The 20,708-nt window shown below is 40.1% G+C and overlaps 1 protein-coding gene across 5 annotated transcripts in view; it reads right to left on the bottom strand.

Annotated features, from left to right (window-relative positions):
- The window catches only part of MRS2 (magnesium transporter MRS2), a 39,398-nt gene extending 22,759 nt beyond the window's left edge, over window positions 1–16,639 (bottom strand). For 3 of the 5 annotated variants that reach the window (XM_013060819.2, XM_045085109.1, XM_045085111.1), the window contains exons 1-4: window positions 16,320–16,639; window positions 14,506–14,579; window positions 11,794–11,830; window positions 10,531–10,643 (exon numbers count right to left, since the gene is read on the bottom strand). In XM_013060819.2, the coding sequence (XP_012916273.1) occupies window positions 10,531–10,643; window positions 11,794–11,830; window positions 14,506–14,579; window positions 16,320–16,509 (414 nt within the window). In that variant the 5' untranslated portion in view covers window positions 16,510–16,639. The other 2 variants (XM_045085110.1, XM_013060820.2) reach the window with 2 other exon arrangements.
- Window positions 16,640–20,708: the final 4,069 nt, after the last annotated feature.

Raw genomic sequence — 20,708 nt, 5'->3', positions numbered from 1 at the left:
CAGGACAAACAAAAACTGAAAGAATTTGGAAACACCAAACCAGCTCTATAGGAAATATTGAAAGGGGTCCTCTAAGCAAAGAGAGAGCCTAAAATATATATATATATTTAATATATATACAGATACAATATACAGTAATAGTCACCTTACAGGCAATACAATGGCACTAAATTCATATATCTCAATAGTTACCCTGAATGTAAATAGGCTAAATGCTCCAATCAAAAGACAAAGGGTATCAGAATGGATTAAAAAAACAAAACCCATCAATATACTGTCTACAAGAAACTCATTTTAGACCCAAAGACATCTCCAGATTTAAAGTGAGGAGGTGGAAAACAATTTACCATGCTAATGGACATCAAAAGAAAGCTGGTGTGGCAATCCTTATATCAGATCAATTAGATTTTAAGCCAAAGACTGTAATAAGAGATGGGGAAGGAACACTGTATCATACTCAAAGGGTCTGTCCAACAAGAAGAGCTAACAATTTTAAATATCAATGCCCCAACATGGAATACCCAACTATATACACCACTTAACAAAATCAAACAAACATATCAACAATAATACAATAGTAGTATGGGACTTTAATGCTCCCCTCATTGAAATGGACAGATCATCCAAGCAAAAGATTAACAAGGAAATAGAGGCCTTAAATGACATACTGGACCAGATGGAAATCACAGATATATTCAGAACATTCCATCCCAAAGCAATAGAATACACATTCTTCTCTAGTGCACATGGAACATTCTCCAGAAGAGATCACATCCTGGGTCACAAATTAGGTCTCAACCGGTACCTAAACCGGTACCTAAACTGGGACTATTCCCTGCATATTTTCAGACCACAATGCTCTGAAGCTAGAACTCAATCACAAGAGGAAATTTGGAAAGAACCCAAATATATGGAGACTAAAGAGCATCCTTCTAGAGAATGAATGGATCAACCAGGAAATTAAAGAAAAATTGAAAAAAATTGACGGAAACAAATGATAATGAAAACACAATGGTTCAAAATCTGTGGGACACAGCAAAGGCAGTCATGAGAGGAAAATATAAAGTGATACAAGCCTTTCTCAAGAAACAAGAAAGGTCTCGGGCGCCTGGGTGGCTCAGTGGGTTAAGCCTCTGCCTTCAGCTCAGGTCATGATCTCAGGGTCCTGGGATAGAGAGCCTGCTTCCTCCTCTCTCTCTCTCTCTCTCTCTCTCTCTGCCTGCCTCTCTACCTACTTGTGATCTCTGTCAAATAAAAAAATAAAATCTTAAAAAAAAAAAAAGAAACAAGAAAGGTCTCAAATATACAACCTAACCCTACAACTAAAGGAGCTGGAGAAAGAACGACAAAGAAAGCCTAAACCCAGCAGAAGAAGAGAAATAATAAAGATCAGACCAGAAATCAATGAAATAGAAACGAAAGAAATAATAGAACAAATCAATGAAACTAGAAGCTGGTTCTTTGAAAGAATTAATAAGATTGATAAACCTCTGGCCAGACTTTTTTTTCCTAAAGATTATTTATTTATTTATTTATTTATTTGACAGACAGAGATCACAAGTAGGCAGAGAGGCAGGCAGAGAGAGAGGAGGAAGCAGGCTCCCCGCCGTGCAGAGAGCCCGATGCCAGGCCCGATCCCAGGACCCTGGAATCACGACCTAAGCCAAAAACAGAGGCTTTAATCCAGTAAGCCACCCAGGCGCCCCTCTGGCCAGACTTATTAAAAAGAAAAGAGAAAGGACCCAAATAAATAAAATCATGAATGAAAGAGGAGATATCACAACCAACACCAAAAAAATACAAACAATTATAAGAACATATTATGAGCAACTATACGCCAGCAAATTTGACAATCTGGAAGAAATGGATGCATTCCTAGAGACATATAAACTACCACAACTGAACCAGGAAGAAATAGAAAACCTGAACAGACCCATAGCCAGTAAGAAGATTGAAGCAGTCATCAAAAATATCCAAACAAGAGCCTGGGGCCAGACAGGCTTCCCAGGGGAATTCTACCAAATATTTAAAGAATTAATTCCTATTCTCCTGAAACTGTTCCAAAAAATAGAAATGGAAGGAAAACTTCCAAACTCATTTTATGAGGCCAGCATTACCTTGATCCCCAAATCAGACAAAGATCCCATCAAAAAAGAGAATTACAGACCAATATCTTTGATGAACACAGATGCGAAAATTCTCACCAAAATACTAGCCAACAGGACCCAACAGAACATTAAAAACAGTACATTATTCACAACAACCAAGTGGAATTTATCCCAGGATTGTAAGGTTGTTTCAACATCCACAAATCAATCAGTGTGATACAATACATTAATGAAAGAAAGAATAAGAACCATAGGATACTCTCAATAGATACTGAAAAAGCATTTGACAAAATACAACATCCTTTCCTGATCAAAACTCTTCAAAGCATAGGGATAGAGGGTATACATACTTCAATATCATCAAAACCATCTATGAAAAACCCACTGCTAATATCATTCTCAATAGAGAAAAACTGAGAGCTGTTCCGGAACAGGCAGGGATATCCATTATCATCACTGCTATTCAACATAGTACTAGAAGTCCTAGCCTCAGCAATTAGACAAGAAAAAGAAATTAAAGGCATCCAAATCAGCAAAAAGGAAGTCAAACTATCACTCTTTGCGGATGATGTGATACTTGATGTGGAAAACCCAGAAGACTCTACTCTAAATTCGCTAGAACTTGTACAGGAGTTCAGTAAAGTGTCAGGATATAAAAATCAATGCACAGAAATCAGTTGCATTTCTATACCCCAACAACAAGACAGAAGAAAGAGAAATTAAGGAGTTGATCCCATTTACAATTGCACCCAGACCCATAAGATACCTAGGAATAAACCTAACCAAAGAGGCAAAGAATCTGTACTCAGAAAACTATAAAGTACTCATGAAAGAAATTGAGGAAGACACAAAGAAATGGAAAAATGTTCCAAGCTCATGGATTGGAAGAACAAATATTGTGGAAATGTCTATGCTACCTAAAGCAATCTACACATTTAGTGCAATCCCTATCAAAAATCCCATCCATTTTTTTCAAAGAAATGGAATCAAACAATCCTAAAATTTATATGGAACTAGAAAAGACCTTGAATAACCAGAGGAATATTGAAAAAGAAAGCCAAAGTTGGTTGCATCACAATTCCAGACTTCAAGCTCTATTTCAAAGCTGTCATCATCAAGACAGTATGGTACTGGCACAAAAACAGACACATAGATCAATGGAACAGAACAGAGAGCCCAGAAATAGACCCTCAACTCTATGGCCCACTAATCTTTGACCAAGCAGGAAAGAATGTCCAATGGACAAAAGACAGTCTCTTCAATAAATGGTGTTGGGAAAATTGGACAACCACATGCAGAAAAATCAAACTGGACCATTTTACACCACACGAATATAGACTCAAAATGGATGAAGGACCTCGATGTGAGGAATCCATCAAACTCCTTGAGGAGAACACAGGCAGCAACCTCTTCGACCTCAATCACAGCAACTTCTTCCTAGGAACGTTGCCAAAGCCAAGGGAAGCAAGGGCAAAAATGAACTATTGGGACTTCATCAAGATCAGAATCTTCTGCACAGCAAAGGAAACAGTCATCAAAACCAAAAGACAGGGCGCCTGGGTGGCTCAGTGGGTTAAGCCGCTGCCTTCGGCTCAGGTCATGATCTCAGGGTCCTGGGATGGAGTCCCACATCGGGCTCTCTGCTCGGCAGGGAGCCTGCTTCCCTCTCTCTCTCTCTCTCTGCCTACCTGTGATCTCTCTCTGTCAAATAAACAAATAAAATCTTTAAAAAAAAAATTTTAAAAACAAACAAACAAAAAAAAAACAAAAGACAACTGAGAGAATGGGAGAAGATATTTGCAAACGACATATCAGATAGAGGGCTAGTATCCAAAATCTATAAAGAATTTATCAAACTCAACACCCAAAGAACAAATAATCTAATCAAGAAATGGGCAGAAGACATGAACAGACATTTCTGCAAAGACAACATCCAGATGGCCAACAGACACATGAAAAAGTGTTCCACATCACTCAGCAACAGGGAAATACAAATCAAAACCACAATGAGATACCACCCCACACCGGTCAGAATGGCTAAAATTTACAAGTCAGGAAACGACAGATGCTGGCGAGGATGCAGAGAGAGGGGAACACTCTTACACTTTTGGTGGGAATGCAAGTTAGTGCAACCACTCTGGAGAACAGAATGGAGGTTCCTCAAGAAGTTGAAAATAGAGCTACCCTATGACCCAGCAATCGCACTACTAGGTATTTACCCTAAAGATACAAATGTAGTGATCTGAAGGGGCACGTGCACCCAAATGTTTATAGCAGCAATGTCCACAATTAGAAAGAACCTAGATGTCCATCAACAGATGAATGGATAAAGAAGATGTGGTGTGTAAATACACACACACACACACACACACACACACACAAATGGAATACTATGCAGCCATCAAAAGAAATGAAATCTTGCCATTTGCGATGACATGGATGGAACGAGAGGGTATTGTGCTTAGCAAAATAAGTCAATCAGAGAAAGACAATTATCATATGATCTCCCTGATAGGAGGACGTTAGAGGCAACATGGGGGGCTTGGGGGGTAAGAAAAGAATAAATTAAACAAGATGGGATTGGGAGGGAGACAAACCGTAAGAGACTCTTAATCTTATAAAACAAACTGAGGGTCGCTGGGCAGAGGAGGGTAGAGAGAGGGTGGTTGCATTATGGACATTGGGGAAGGTATGTGCTATGGTGAGTGTTGTGAAGTGTGTAAACCTGGTGATTCACAGACCGGTACCCCTGGGGCTAATAATACATTCTATGTTAATAAAAATTAAAAAAAAAAAAAAAGACTATAATGTGAGACAAAGAACAGTATATGATAAGGGACAATCCAACAAGAAGATGTAACAATTTAAATATTTATGCACCCAACATGTTATTTGGGAGCACCCAGTGAATAAAAACATAAAGAACGTAAATGATACTAATACAATAATAATAGGGGACTTTAACACCCTACTCACATTAAGGGACAGATCCTTTAAACAGAAAATCAAAAAGGAAACAATGCCTTCAATTAACAGATGGGCCAGGTGGATTTAACAGATATATACAGAACATTACATCCTAAAAGAGCAGAATACACATCCTTTTCGAGTGTGTGTGGAACATTCTCCAGAACAGATCATATATTAGGCTACAAAACAAGCCTCAACAAATTAAAAAAGACTGAAGTCATACTGATATCTCTACTGACCACAGTGCTATGAAACTAGAAATCAACCACAAGAAGACATCTGGAAAGAACACAAATATATGTTCATAAACAATGAATGGGTCAACCAGGAAATATTTAAATATAAAAAGGTACATGGAAACAAAGGAAAATGAAAATAGAGGCTCTAAACTTTTGGGATACAGCAAAAGTGGTCCTAAGGAAGTATAGACTATAGGTCTTCCTCAAGAAGCAAGCAAAATCTCAACCTAATCTTACACCTAAGGGAACTAGAAAAAGAATAACAAGCAAAGTCTAAAGCCAGCAAAAATAGAAAATAAAAAAGATTAGAGCAGAAATAAATGATATAAAAACTAAAAATGCAATAGAACAAATTAATGAAACCAGTAACTGTTTTCTTGGGGGGGGGGGCAGAAATCAGTAAAATAGATAAACCCTTGGCAGACTCATCAAGAAAAAAAGAGAAAGAACCAAAAATAGTATCAAATGAGAGAGGAGAAATAATAACCAACACCCAAAATACAAACAATTTTAAGAGAATATCAGGAAAACCTATGCCAAACTGCATAGCCTAGAAGAAATGTGTAAGTTCCTAGAAACTAATACCCAAACTGAAACAGATAAGATAGAAAATTTGAACAGATTAATTACCAACAATGAAATTGAATCAGTAATCAAAAAAACTCCCAACAAACAAAAGTTCAGAACCAGATGGCTTCATAGGCAGTCTACCAAATGCTTAAAGAAAAATTATTATCCATTCCTCTCAAAGTATTCAAAAAAAGGAAAAGGAAAACTTCCAGATTCATTCTATGAGGCCACTATCATCCTGACACCAAAACCAGATAAAATTACTACACACACACACACACACACACACACACACACACACACACATACACACACACAAACAGAACCAAAGGCCAATATCTCTGATGAACACAGATGCAAAAATTCTCAACAAACTACTAGCAAATCAAATTCAATATACATTAAAAATACATTAAAATAATCATTCGCCACGATCAAGTGGGATTTATTCTTGGGATGTAAAATTGGTTCAATATTCACAAATCTTTCAATGTGATATATCACGTTCACAAGAGAAAGGATAAAAACCCTATGATCATTTCAACAGATGCAGAAAAAGCACTCAACAGCATACAACATCCACTCATGATAAAAACCCTCCACCTTTGTGGAGGAAACATACCTCAACATAAAAGGCCAAATATGAAAAACCCACAGCAAACATCATACTCAAAAAGCTATGCTTTTTCCCTAAGATCAGGAACAAGATAAGATCCAGCCCCACCACTTTTACTCAACACAGCACTAAAGTGCTAGCCACAGCAATCAGACAACAAAAAGGAAAATAAGCATCCAAATTGGTAAGGAAGAAGTAAAATTTTCACTATTTGTGATGATGTGATACTATATATAAAAAACCCTTAAGGGGCGCCTGGGTGGCTCAGTGGGTTAAGCCGCTGCCTTCGGCTCAGGTCATGATCTCAGGGTCCTGGGATCGAGTCCCGCATCGGGCTCTCTGCTCGGCAGGGAGCCTGCTTCCTCCTCTCTCTCTCTCTGCCTGCCTCTCTGCCTGCTTGTGATCTCTCTCGGTCAAATAAATAAATAAAATCTTTAAAAAAATAAAAAATAAAAAACCCTTAAAGACCACCAAAACCTGCCAGAGCTGATACATGAATTCAAAAGTTGCAGAATACAAAACCAATGTACAGAAATCTCTCATATTTCTATATACCATTAATTAAGCAGCAGCAAGAGAAATTAAGAAAAACAATCCTGGGACACCTGGGTGGCTCAGTGGGTTAAACCTCTGCCTTCGGCTCTGGTCATGATCTCAGGGTCCTGGGATCGAACCCTGCATTGGGAAGCTTCCTCCTCTCTCTCTGCCTGCCTCTCTGCCTACTTGTGATCTCTTGTCAAATAAATAAATAAAATCTTAAAAAGAAAAGAAAAGAAAACAATCCTATTCACAACTGCACCAAAAACCATTAAGATACCTAGGAATAAACCTAACCAAAGAAGTAAAATACCTGTACTCTGAAAACTACAGAACCCTTATGAAAGAAACTGAAGAAGACACGAAGAAATGGAAAGGCATTCCACGCCCATGGTTTGGGAAGAACAAATACTGTTAAAATCTCTGTATTACCCAAAGCAACCTCAGATTTAATGCAATCCCTATCAAAATACCAATTGCATTTTTCCCAGGACTGGAACAAACAATCTTAAAATTTGTATGGAATCACAAAGACCCTGAATAGTCAAAACAATCTGGAAAAGAAAAACAAAGCTGGGGGCATTACAATTCCAGACTTCAAGCTCTATTACAAAGCTGTAGTCATCAAGACAATATGGTACTGGCACAAAAAACAGACACACTGATTGATGGAAAGGAATAGAAAACCCAGAACTGGACCCACAACTATCTGGTCAACTTATCTTCGACAAAGCAGGAAAAAATATTCAATGGAAAAAAGACAGTCTCTTCAATAAATGGTTTGGGACAACTGATAGCCTCATCCAAAAAAATGAAATGGACCACTTTCTTACACCACATGCAGAAATAAATTAAAAATGAATTAAAGACCCAAATATGAGACCTGAAGCCACAAAAATCCTAGAAGAGAACACAGGCAGTAATTTCTCTGACACTGGCTGTAGTAACATCTCTCTAGACATGTCTCCCGAGGTAAGGAAACAAAAGCAAAAATAAACTATTGGGACTACATAAAAATAAAGCTTCTGCACAGCAAAGGAAATACTCAGCAAAACTAAAAGGTAACCTACAGAATGGAAGAACTTATTGCAAATGATATATCTGATGAAGAGATAGTATCGAAAACATATTAGGAACTGATATAACACCCCAAACCCAAATAATCCAATTAAAAATGGGTGGAAGACATGAACAGACATTTCTCCAAAGAACATATCCAGATGGCCAACAAAAGACACATGAAAAAATGCTCATTATCACTTATTATCAGGAAAATGCGAACCCAAAATATGAAGAGATACCACCTCACACCTCACAGAATGGCTAAAATCAACAAAAAAACAATAGGTGCTGCCAATCATATGGAGCAAAAGGAACCCTCGTGCATTGTTGGTAGGAATGCAAACTAGTGCAGCCACTGTGGAAAACAGTGTAGTGGTCCCTCAAAAAAGGTAAAAATAGGGTCGCCTGGGTGGCTCAGTGGGTTAAAGCCTCTGCCTTCAGCTCAGGTCATGCACTCAGGGTCCTGGGATAGAGCCCCGTATCTGCTCTGTGCTCAGCAGGAAGCCTGCTTCCCCTCCTCTCTGCCTGCCTCTCTGCCTACTTGTGATCTCTGTCAAATGAACAAATAAAATCTTTAAAAAAAAAAAAAAGGTAAAAATAGAGCTACCCTATGATCCAGCAATTACACTGTTGGTTATTTACCAGAGAATACAAAATACAGATTCAAAGAGAGAGATGTACTCCCATATTTACAGCAGCAGTATTTACATAGCCAAGATATGGAAGTGGTCCAAATATCCACTGGTTGATGAATGGATAAAGAAGATGTAGTATATGTGTATCATGGAGTATTATTCAGACATAAAAAAAGAATGGAACCTTGCCATTTGCACAGACAGGAATGGAGCTGGAAGTACAATGCTACACGAAGTCAGTCAGGACAAATACCAGATGATTTCACTCATAAATGGAATTTAGGGAAGAAAGCAAAGGAGCAAAGGGGGAATAAGGGAGACAAACCAAGAAGCTGACTCTTGACTATAGAGAGCAAACTAATAGTTACCAGAGGGGAGGTAGGTGGGGGCGTGGGGGGGGCAGATCATGGATATTAAGAAGTACACTTGTTATGAGGAGCACTGGTGATTAAAATAAAACTTAGGGGCGCCTGGGTGGCTGAGTTAAGCATCTGCCTTCAGCTCAGGTCATGATCCTGTAGTCCCAGGACTGGGCCCTGCGTTGGGCTCCCTGCTCAGGGAGGGAATCTGCTTCTCTCTCTGCCCCTCATCCTGCTCATGCTCTCTCTCTCAAATGGATAAATAAAATTTAGAAATGTAATAAAAACGCTGTTGGTATTTTGATAGGGGCTACATTAAATCTGCAGACTGCTTTGGGCGGTACAGACATTTTAACAATATTTATCCTCCCAATCCATAACACATAGTATCTTTCCATGTCTTTGAGTCATCTTGAATTTTTCATCAGTGTTTTATAGTTTCAGAGCACACATCTTTCACATCCTTGGTTAAGTTTATTTCTTAGTATTTTATTATTTTTGGTACAGTTATAAATGGGAGTTTTCTGAATTTTCCTTTCTGCTGCTCCATTGTTAGTGTATAGAAATGCAACTGATTTCAGGGGTGCCTGGATGGCTCAGTTGCTTAAGCATCTGCCTTTGATTCAGGCCACATTCTCAGGGTCCTGGAAACAAGCCCCATGTTGGGCTCTCTGGTGAGTGGGGAGTCTCCTTCTTCCTCTGCCTCTCCTCCCACTCATGCTTGCAGTCTCTGTCTCTCTCAAATAAATAAAATCTTAAATCTTAAAAAAAAAAGGGGGGGGGGGAGAAAGGAAGTCTGATGTTTACTGCAGGGCCCACACCATCAAGAACCATGTCTCAACTATTTCTGAACCCTAGACTTTAGCTCACTAAAATTACATAGGTTCAAATTTATTCTTAATCACTACATAAAGTCAAATTATATTTAGTCTACTCTCAGTAGGCAGGGGAAGATACAATTTATTTTAAGAAGCTTTCAGTTAAAATAAAAATTTAAGTTAAAATGATAAACTTCAGGAGATATTCCTGGTCTATTTGGAGAACCACGATGTTCTTGGTAGCTGAGCTTATACTATGATGACATGTATACATGTATACATGTCATGTATACAACTGAACATGTCTATTATAAATCATGATTCTTTCTCTTATCATTTCAGAAACTAGAGCCCAAATTCAAGCAGTGAGAAAGGACAGAGACTGCACTCGTAACTTTTCCTACATAAAACAGAGCACAGTTATGCCTTTCACATATAGAATCCACAAAAGAGGAGTTACACTATAATGACATGTTATAATATAAAATATCCTATGTTTCACACAGCCATTTATTTCATTACAGAATTGCTTTTAACGTAGATCCTGCTCAAGATGGCTAAGAAGTAACCTTTTAAAGACTCCAGTGAGAAACGTAGATGACATAAAGTCCTTTACCTCCATTCTCATGATAATCCTATTGTTTCTGGTTGTGATGCTCATCACATGCTGAAACCTCAAATCTCTGGCTTGCAGACCCAATTCTTGATATAAGTCAGTTTTCTTCTTTTCTATAAAAGAAATATTTTCAACAAAACAAGTGGGCCAAACCAATTAATGGAAGACGTTAGTATCAGAGCACCCCTCCCACCATCATTTTCTACTACCAGAAACAAGCCAAAAGGAGTCTTTTTAATAGCCATTGTTACCTCAAAAACATAAAAATTTGGTCAAACCCTAATAATTCTTTTTTCATCTTATTCATACTTCATAAAATTCCTTTGCATTTAGAGGTCTCTTGGGACCAGTAAAAAAAAACCACAGCCACACACAATTAAAACTTACAATACCAATTTCTAGCTCCAGAGACAGGTCATTTTTAAAAAATACAGATTATACAGAACTACATTTCCAATGTTTTCTATCTTCAGTATTTTAAATCTGTGAACAGAGAATTCAATTTTCTTGGTACTTGGACTAACACAAAACAAGAAGACAGTTGGTTTTCTCACTAGATTCTCCCACCTGAAAACTAACCTTATTACCCAAGAGAAAGCATAATGGATGAAGAAACTCAAGAAGTGATTGAAGTAGCAGGTATAGTTATAGCGTCCAATCACGACAGAACACTAAGTAGAACGGTCATTTGAAGATCATGGGCCAAAAATACCCCAAATTTCCCACCAGGATCTCAGCAGCAGCAGGAACAGGATCATGGGGCTGGAAGCTCATGGGAAATCTGAATGAAGCCTGCATCTGAGGTCAGAGAGTAAAGTGATGCTTAGTTTCCTTTTACAAAGCCACTGTCCGTAAGCACCATCAGCAGCAGAGTGCCATCTAGTGCCCTGTCCCTCTAGTCTTGTCCCTCATTGCCATCGCAACGTCAGCAGTATTACATAAATCTGCCTCAAATGTGGAACAGGAGCTGTACATGAGGACTAGGGTGTGGAAAGGGAGACTAAAAAAGTTCCTTTAACTTTCTGTTAGAGAGAAAGTGCTCCTGTTAAAAACCAGAAACCAATTCTGGGAGAACACGCACAGTCCAGGTGTTGCCAGTTCCAATTAGGACTAGTGGACAAACGCAGAGGATCGAGCTCTTTCAGTACACCCCTACACACAGAGAATATGCTACTCAAAACACTGCAATTTCTTGATTTCCATGAGGTTCACTCATTCACTGATTTTTAAAAAGTGGTTTATAAGATAATGAAAGACACTCACCAAAAGAAGTAACATTTCCTTCTTTGTCAAATTTTGTCTGAAGAGAGAAAATAAAAACAAAATATTATTTTCTCCCAAATGAGTATGCTCTTTATAGTATTACACCAGTTATGGTATTATGAGAGCTCCCAAACGCGGAAGTGCACAGGTAAGCCTTAACTGCTTCTTTAGGCTAAATTCGGTTATGAGTTAAGGGTTAAAAGAACCCCTTTTTCTTCTGCTAGGACAAATGTAACCTTTGATTAACTTTCTGTCTTGGTTCCCCCGGAAATCTGATAAAGGAGTATCAGCTGTGTTACTAGGCAACATTGCTCATAGTAAAAATGCCCAATGCCTGGTAGATTTCATGGGACAAGGAAGACTATGAAAGAATTACAGATAGGAAGCCATCCCTCTGCTTCTGCCTCGGGGGGGGGTGGCTTTTATAACTGGCCATGTTTCTTGCAGGAACCCTGCATGGGCCTTGTAGATGATTACAAGAGACAGCAGCATAGGCATAAGGATTCTAAGCTAGGGTGGAACTCACACCCACCTTTAAGAACATCAACTCCTTGTACCTGAACTGTCAAACAAGGTCCAGAGAAGCCACTGGATGGCTGCAAGGACTTCTCTGGAAGAGGAAACACCTGATGCTGTCCTTCACATTTCCTATCCATTAGCCTTCTGAACAGAGTGAGACCACATGTGGCTTATCCTGTGACTCTAAGTATTGGAGGCTATGAAGTCTCTCTGGTAAGTGTTGCAGAATCAACAAAGATTTACAGAAAAGGCCTCTTCTGGCTTTTTGAAGAGAGGACATGAAGCAGAAAATATATTTATTTTCTGAAAATATATTTACTTGTCCACAAGTATTGAATACTTGTCAAGTTTGAATATGTGCTGGAATGTACTACTAAATTATTAATTATTAATTACTACTAAGTATGCATGTTCGGAAAGACTATAAGGTATAGCTGAAGTTACACGTGCTGGGTCACTACCATGGGAATGTATGCATGCTCTGTTAACAGCAACAGAAGAAAACCCCACAGTGCATATTGTAGCTTGTTTTTCTTGAGCAAAGATCAGTATGAGTACCATAAGCCATCAGTGTTAAAGGCAAATTATATCAAAAGAAACTTTATTTTGTGTAATAGGCTAACTTTCCTCAAATTTATTTCACAAATAATGTATCTGCTGCAGAAAATTTGAAATAAAAATACATCACATGAAGTAAGATAAATTTTAGAGAAAACGATACCAGTATTTTACTGAATGTCCTCCCAGACTTTTCCTACTCATATATATTCATGTCCTACTTTTCTGCACTCTCTGCTCCATTTTCAACTCAACATGACTATTTTTGCATCTCAGTATTTATCTTCACCATTTTTCTTTAATGGGATATTTTCTGATAAAAAAAATCATACAAACTGGTTTTTTTTAATGTCTATCTTGTAAAGGAACATCATGTAGAATGAGCTGATTAGCAAGCTCTCATTTCAAACAGTATTAACTAATTTTCTTTCTTTTTTAAAAATTTATGTATTACTTGTTTCTGGGGTACAGGTCTGATTCATCAGTCTTATACAATTCACAGCAAATAGTATCAACTAATTTTCTTAGGTGTTCTTGGTATACAATGACTTCCCCTGCAAATAATTTTCTTTCAATATTTAATATTTGAATCTATTCTTAACCAAACTGGCCAAATGTTCTAGAACATTGAATAACAGTGATGACTTTCACATGTAATTCTGGAGGTTATGTTTTTGTATAGTTTATAAAGAAAATAAACTTATGTAAATAAGCCTATATAATGATGATGATGATGGCTAATATATATATTGAACGCTTACATGGGTGAGGATTTTACATACAGTGTGAGTTAATTCACAGCTCACAACAATTTGATAAGGTAGGCACTATCACCCCTAGTTTACAGATGAGAAAACAAAGGCATAAAAATGTTACCATACCCTGTTCAGGTCCACCAAGTTAATAGTAAGAGGCACAGCTGAGATCTGAATTTAGGGATGCTAGGTTAGAACAAGCACATTACTTTTTTTAATTCAACTTTTTTGTTTTTTGAAAAAAGTAAAGCCCAACAAAAAAGTTGCAAGAATATCTTACAACCAATTCCCCTGTGACTTTCATCTAGAATGCTAATTATTTTGCTAATATTTTTGTTAATATTGCTAATATTTTGCCCCAATGGCCCAATTTTTTTCTTTCGAGAATATGTGGTTGTGGTACACATTATTTCTTATTTTATTTTCTCCTGAAGCTTTTCAGAGACAGTTGCAAAGATCATGAACCTTCAAAGCATCCACTCTTAAAAATTACACTTCACTGCCTTCAAAATACTTCTGCATTTATTACATTGCATAGCACAGGGTCAAGCACCTATGGCTAATAGCCTTCAAGGACTTTACATAAATTCACAAGGAAATCTTGAGTGGGAAGTGCTGAGGTGTGATTTGAACCGGTTCTAGGATTAAAGAAAACCTCCAGTCAATCAATAGCAAAGTTTCAAGGATACTGTTAAGTCAATCTAGCGGACATCCCGGTCATTAGCTCGGCAAAACACAAAGAAGAAAGGACTTACAAGTATAATGATTCACTATACAACAAAAAATAAGTATTATCTTGGTGGACCAGTCCAACTCAGTTAACTCAGTAAGTATGGGAAATACTTCGTGTTAAGTTATCAAATGTACCATACATACTCACCACAGTAAACACTGGGGCTACACTGGCCAAAGTGGCTTGAGAGACATCGGAAGTTCTAAACCGATGCATTTCACCTGAAGAATAAATTAGAGAATTCTCTGTAATCATACAATAGATATTAACGTATGGCTACAATATAACTGTCCTATTATATGGTCTTCAGATTACTTTACTATTTTTTGGAAACCTTTTCCTAGAGGAAAAAGAAACACTCTTACTTGCTAATGTTAACATCTGTTAGGGATTATGTTAAGATTTGGCAGGGAATGCTTTTTATGTTAGATTTGGCAGAGGAAGGCTTAGACGAGGTACTACAACAACTTATGGATTCCAAACACTTTTATTCTAAGTATTACTGGTATCTCAAAGTCAAATGAACAAATGCATAACAGTGTTCTGAGATGAAAATGTTCATCTTTTTTGCATAATTTAAAAAGGCTCTTCATGAAAATTATACTGGTACATGTATTTTAGAAAACATAGATCTTAAAATACCACCAGTTTTAGCATTCCAATATTAGGATTATTTGACCTATAAATTATGAAACCTAGATTTTACTTCCATATTAGCTTTTCCACATGACATAGTGACTACTTATGAAATAGGCCATTGAACTGGAGTGCAGACCCCCATGAACTGGAATGAAGAAAAATCCTTCTTTGAAAATCAAAATTTAAAGTGTGATTAGAGACTGAGTTGGAGTGAGTTCTAAGTGTAATCATATAAATTTAATTACTGACAAAACATTCAAAATACTAAACATAAAAGCAATGGACAGAAAGTGTAAAAATATTACCAATTATTTTCTGCTTCCAAAGTAATCATGCTGACTCCATGGAAAGTGCAGATATATTCTCATCTCCGATCTTATTCCTTCCCGTTACATATAGTGTCCCATCTGAGGTTTGTTGTTTCTCAAGTTAGACAGTCTTTCCCCAAGTTAGATAAAAATGTTTCCACTGAGACTCATTTGCTCATCAGCCACAAGTTAGATACAATGTTTCGGGATTCTGAATCTCAGTGCTTGTCTTAAAACAGCAGATGGGCTGAAACTGGGCTCCCAAGAGTTATTAAAGGAGGGAATTTGGGGCGTACCCCAGTTCAGACTCTCTGGTGAGCGTGGGGAAGGTGGTGCCGTGACTTAAGACTTTTGAGCATAAAACTGAGAAAACTTGAGAACAGCGCAATCCTTTTGAGAGCCATACATTTTTAATGTCGCCGGTTTCTGGGCAACATGCGCACCTACATTCCGACATTTGTGCAAATGTTGACATAGCATCAGGCTTTATCATTTGGCGAAGAAATAACTAACGCCGATGCCTCCTCCTCCCCACTACGCTGACCCCTGCAGCTTGCTACGCCGTCCGTGAAAACAGATTTCTCTCAGGAGCAACTGTTACTATGAAACCCTTCAAGTGCTCAGCCTCATCTACAGGTGCTTCCCCATTCCTTAGCTGAACTGGGAAAACGCATCAACGCGCAAAGGAGGAAAGACTGGGAAGAAAAACACTTAGATAAGGGTTAACCTGTCTTAAAAAACAAACAAACAAACAAAGAACAGACTCTTCGCATAAGAGCGCTCCAGCGGGGAGATCTGCAGCGAGGACGTGAGGGCCCCAAGGGGTCACTACGCACCGGCGGGTCCGCACTGGGGGCCTCCAGCACTCCCGCACGGGCGCCACAAGGGCAGACCCGGGTCCGAGGCCTGCGCGGGGTAGCCACGGTCACGCCGGGTGGGGTCCGGCGGTCGGGTCGGGGCTCTGGGGACACCGCAAGACCTGCGTACCAGGCTGCGGGGCGGGGAGCGCAGTACCTGCCACGCGGGGCCGAAGGGGTGCGCACAGGGGCGCGGCCCGGCTCTGCCTGAGGAATAGGGTCGCGCGGCCGCAGACGACAACGGGGCGCGCCCCAGGGGTCAGGCTCCGGGCCAGAGTACACAGCGTGCGCCGGGGCAGCCCCACGACGCTGGGCAGCAGCCGGCTCAGGCTCCGCAGGAATTCCATGGCGCTGGAGCGAGCAGAAGGTTACCCTAACGCCCCAGGCCTTCATGCCGGTCAGCGGCTGGTTCGCCGGCACCGACGCGACCGGCGCGGGCGCTTAAACGTGCGACCGCCGCGTACTGAGCATGCGCGGGCCGCGTCGCGCCTGCGCCTCCCCTATCGCGCATGCTCGGAAGGTGCTTTGCGGGCGAGCTCCTTGCGTCCCGTGGCCAATCAGAGTTCGCGTCTCGTACCTGGAAAGGGCGGGGGACGGCCTTGGACTGGCGGGCGGGGCGCGCTCACCTGTGCGGCGGGGGATGTGGGACCTAGATCTGACCCTTGCGCCCTTGGAGAGGTCAGCCGTACGCGGGAAGGGTTATCCCTAGTAACTAGTATTTTGAAGAAATCCCCGGGCTGGGATCATGCTTTGCAGGTTCCGGAGGATTTTCATACAGACGATAAAATGCGCAAATGCCCATTCCTGACTCAGTTTGTATTTAAATTTGGTGTAGTAGAAACAATTAACTGCACTACGGAATGAGGGACTAAACTTGTGCGGCTGAGTATTGAGGAACATAAACCCACAAGATTTACACTCTGTATTTAATCAACTGGAAGACAGTGTGAATTTCAAGGAGTCGTTTAACACTATGTACCACCAAGAAAGAAAAAATGCTTATAAATTATGCTTTCTAATTACATCATTTCCAGACTCATCCCAATTTTGGTCTTTAAATGTGAAAAAAAGAGTAGGTTTTAGAAGTGATTAAATACAGTATACATTTTTAAAAAGATTTTATTTATTTATTTGACAGAGATCACAAATAGGCAGAGAAGCAGGTTGGGGGGGGGGAAGCAGGCTCCCCGCTGAGCAGAGAGCCCGATGTGGGGCTCGATTCCAGGACCCTGAGATCCTAACCTTGAGCAGAAGGCAGAAGCTTAACCCACTGAGCCACCCAGGTGCCCCTATATGCATATTTTTAAGTGAGTTAATAGACTTGTCCCTTCCACAGTAGTGACAGACATGAGTTTCACAGATTTCCATTCAATCACTATGTATAAACACAGCTAAGGAAACAAAACAGAGCTTTCTCCTTTTTCTCTTCTTTTTTTCCCTGTAGGGTATTGAGAATGAAGCTGAATTAGGAAACCAGTAGACAGAAGACTTCACAGAAGACAGGATGTTTGATTTTAGCATTGAGAGAAAAGGAGAACATAAAGCATTAAAATCTAAAGAGGCGACGAAGTTGATTGCAAAATATTTTGCCTAAACAACTGGGCAGTCATGATGCCATCTATTAGAATGGAAGAAGTTTAGTTGGAGATCAGTTTATGGGATGGCATTTGCTTCTGCACATGTTAAATTTGAAGGCTCTGTTAAACAGATGTCTAAGCAGAGATATCAAGTAAACAGTCTGGAGTTTTGGGGAGATGTTGGTGGTAGACATATATATTGGGGGCCATATAGAGGTATTTAAAGTCATAAGAGTAAGATCTCTTAGGAAGTGAGACAGTAAACAGAAAAGTTCTTATGATTGAGCTTTAGATCCTCTAGCATTTAATGGTTAAGGACAAGAGATGGATCCAACAGAAGAATATGAAAAGGGGTGGCCAGGAAAGGAGTAAAATCAAAGGGTGGAATCCTTGAAGCAGAAGAGTTTTAGGAATGAGGAAGTGCTTAATTATGTCAAATGCTACTGACAAGGAAGCTGAGAAATGAGCATTGCCTCTGTTGGAAGTGACACTTTGGAGTTTCCTGGTGATCTTGGTAGGAACAGTAGAGGGGTAGGGAATGGGGACTATGGTGCTTCACCCCCCCACCCCCTTGACACCTCAGTATAAACACTTACATTCCTCAGAAACCTTGAATCTTTGCACTTGGATTCGTTGATGAACTTGTTTATTTCACAAGTACTTGTGGAGCCTATTTGCAGGTTCTAGGGATAGAGGAGTGAAGGAAACAAAGTCAATCTGTAGTGAGTTGGAAACGGACCTCTCAGAACCTCAGAATGTGACCCAATTTGAAAGCAAAGACTTTGCAGGTTTAACTAGCTAAGAGCCTCAAGACGAAATCATCCTGGATTTAGGGTGTGTCCTAAATTCAAGGACTGCTGTCTTTACTAGAGAAAGGAGAAGAAGACTTGGACACTCAGAACCATGTGAAGGTGGGGGCAGAGACTGGCGTGATGCAGCCACAAACCAAGGACACCAGAAGCCACCAGAAGCCAAAAGAAGCAAGGATGGATTCTCCCCTAGAGCCTTTAGGGGGACTGTGGTCTTGCTGAGATCGTTAATTTTGGTCTTCTAGCACAGAGCTGCGAGAGGATAATGTTCTGTTGTTTTAAGCCTGGGTTGTGGTACTTTGTTTCAGCAGCCCTAGGAAATTCATATACTGCTTTCCCGTAGCTTAATCCTTAGTTGATTGGGGCCCATAAAATTCAAGTCTCCTGTTCTGACCTTAATACCACCTGATAATTATTTTGCTACCTTCTCTTAGCAACCCCTCCCCACTTTCCCCTAATACTTCTAAATCTTTACGGATATGTTCAAACCTCTTCTTTTTTTAAAAAGATTTTATTTATTTATTTGACAGAGAGAGACACGGCGAGAGAGGGAACATAAGCAGGGGGAGTTGGAGAGGGAGAAGCAGGCTTCCCGCTGAGCAGGGCTCCATGCGGGCTCGATCCCAGGACCCTGGGATCATGACCCGAGCTGAAGGCAGATGCTTAATGACTGAGCCACCCAGGCATCCCATGCCCAAACGTCTTATTCCCACCCAGCTCCACCACCAGATGGAGTACTCTGCCATCATTTAAGGTACGAAATTATTTTGCTGAGGGGAAATACAGTGATACAGATCAGAAGTAAATTAGACATTATGGTTTTATGTTTCCCTCTGGTTTAATTTGCTGTTAAGTTCAGACTTCTGTGACTCTTTACTATCTGTTTTTTTTTTTCCTTTTAGAAGATCTATTCCTCTAAAGAAGACATCTTCTTCACACACTGTAGACATTAAAATATCCAAATCTAATGTTACCACACTCCAGAGCTGAGTTAAATTTTATTTTTCTTTGTTTTACAACTTCAACATGTGTCCTGATCTCTCTGTGCCCTGACCTGAAACCACAAGGCCAGCCTTTAAACCACATCATCTTCACACACACAAAGCACCTGCTGTGGTAAGTCGGCTTCTCTGGGGTCTGGCTCTGTTGTGATCCACCTGGCGGTTTCAGGCAAGAACATCCCCACGTTTGAAAACTTTCTGGGACTTTGGCCACAGGAGGGAGCACTATTCCTATGCGTGCTTAATTATTTATTAACGATTTTAACACCTGCTTTCAGAGTGAAGTGATGCAGGGAATTCCTAACCTAAGAATCAGAAGTGCAGTTAGTAGATTAGTCAGGATCTTCCAGAGAAACAGAACCAACAGCAGAAAAGGAAATTTATTATGAGGAATTGGCCCCCTCGATGATAATGGCTGAGAAGTCCCACGATCTGCCGCGCCGGCCTCTGCACACTGCAGACCCGGCCAAGCCGGTGATGTGAATCCATCTTGAGTCTCAGGCCTGAAAACCAGGGGAACCCATGCCTTACGTGCCAGTCTGAGAGCAGACGAGAGCAGACATCCCAGGGTAAGCAGTGAGGCAGAAAGAAGGAAGTGGCGAATTCCTCTGCTTTTCTTTTTTTCTAATCAGGTCCCCTAAATATGAAATGATGCTCACCCAGGCTAGGAACAACAGTTTCCTGACTGTATTGATTCAAACGCTAATTTCATCCAGAAACACCCTAACAGACACCCAGAAATACTGTTCTATCTGTGTCTTCTCAAGCCAGCCCATGAAATTAACCATCACAACTGAATTACCCATCAGGACTCTTTTTTTTTCCCCCAATATTTTATTTATTTGTCAGAGAGAATGAGCACAGGCAGAGACAAAGGGAGAAGCAAGCTCCTTGCTGAGCAAGGAGCCGCAATGTGGGACTCGATCCCAGGACGCTGGGATCATGACCTGAGCCAAAGGCAGCTGCTTAACCAACTGAGCCACCCAGGCATCCCACCCATCAGGGCTCTGAACTCTGTCTCCATTCTTATAAATTGACATTCATGCCCACTGGGCATTGCATTTCTCTTAGTGATAATTTTCAAAATCAGCGTGGTCAGGTAGCATTGTACAGGAAAGATTGCTGCACCATCCAGCTGTTTTAAAGAAGTTCTTTGAAT

The sequence above is a fragment of the Mustela putorius genome, unplaced genomic scaffold, assembly GCF_011764305.1.
Source record: "Mustela putorius furo isolate JIRA1106 unplaced genomic scaffold, ASM1176430v1.1 tig00000831_pilon_pilon_pilon, whole genome shotgun sequence".
NCBI lineage: Eukaryota > Metazoa > Chordata > Mammalia > Carnivora > Mustelidae > Mustela > Mustela putorius.
Note: the sequence above shows the minus strand (reverse complement) of the source record. Positions and strands in the feature narration are given on the sequence as shown.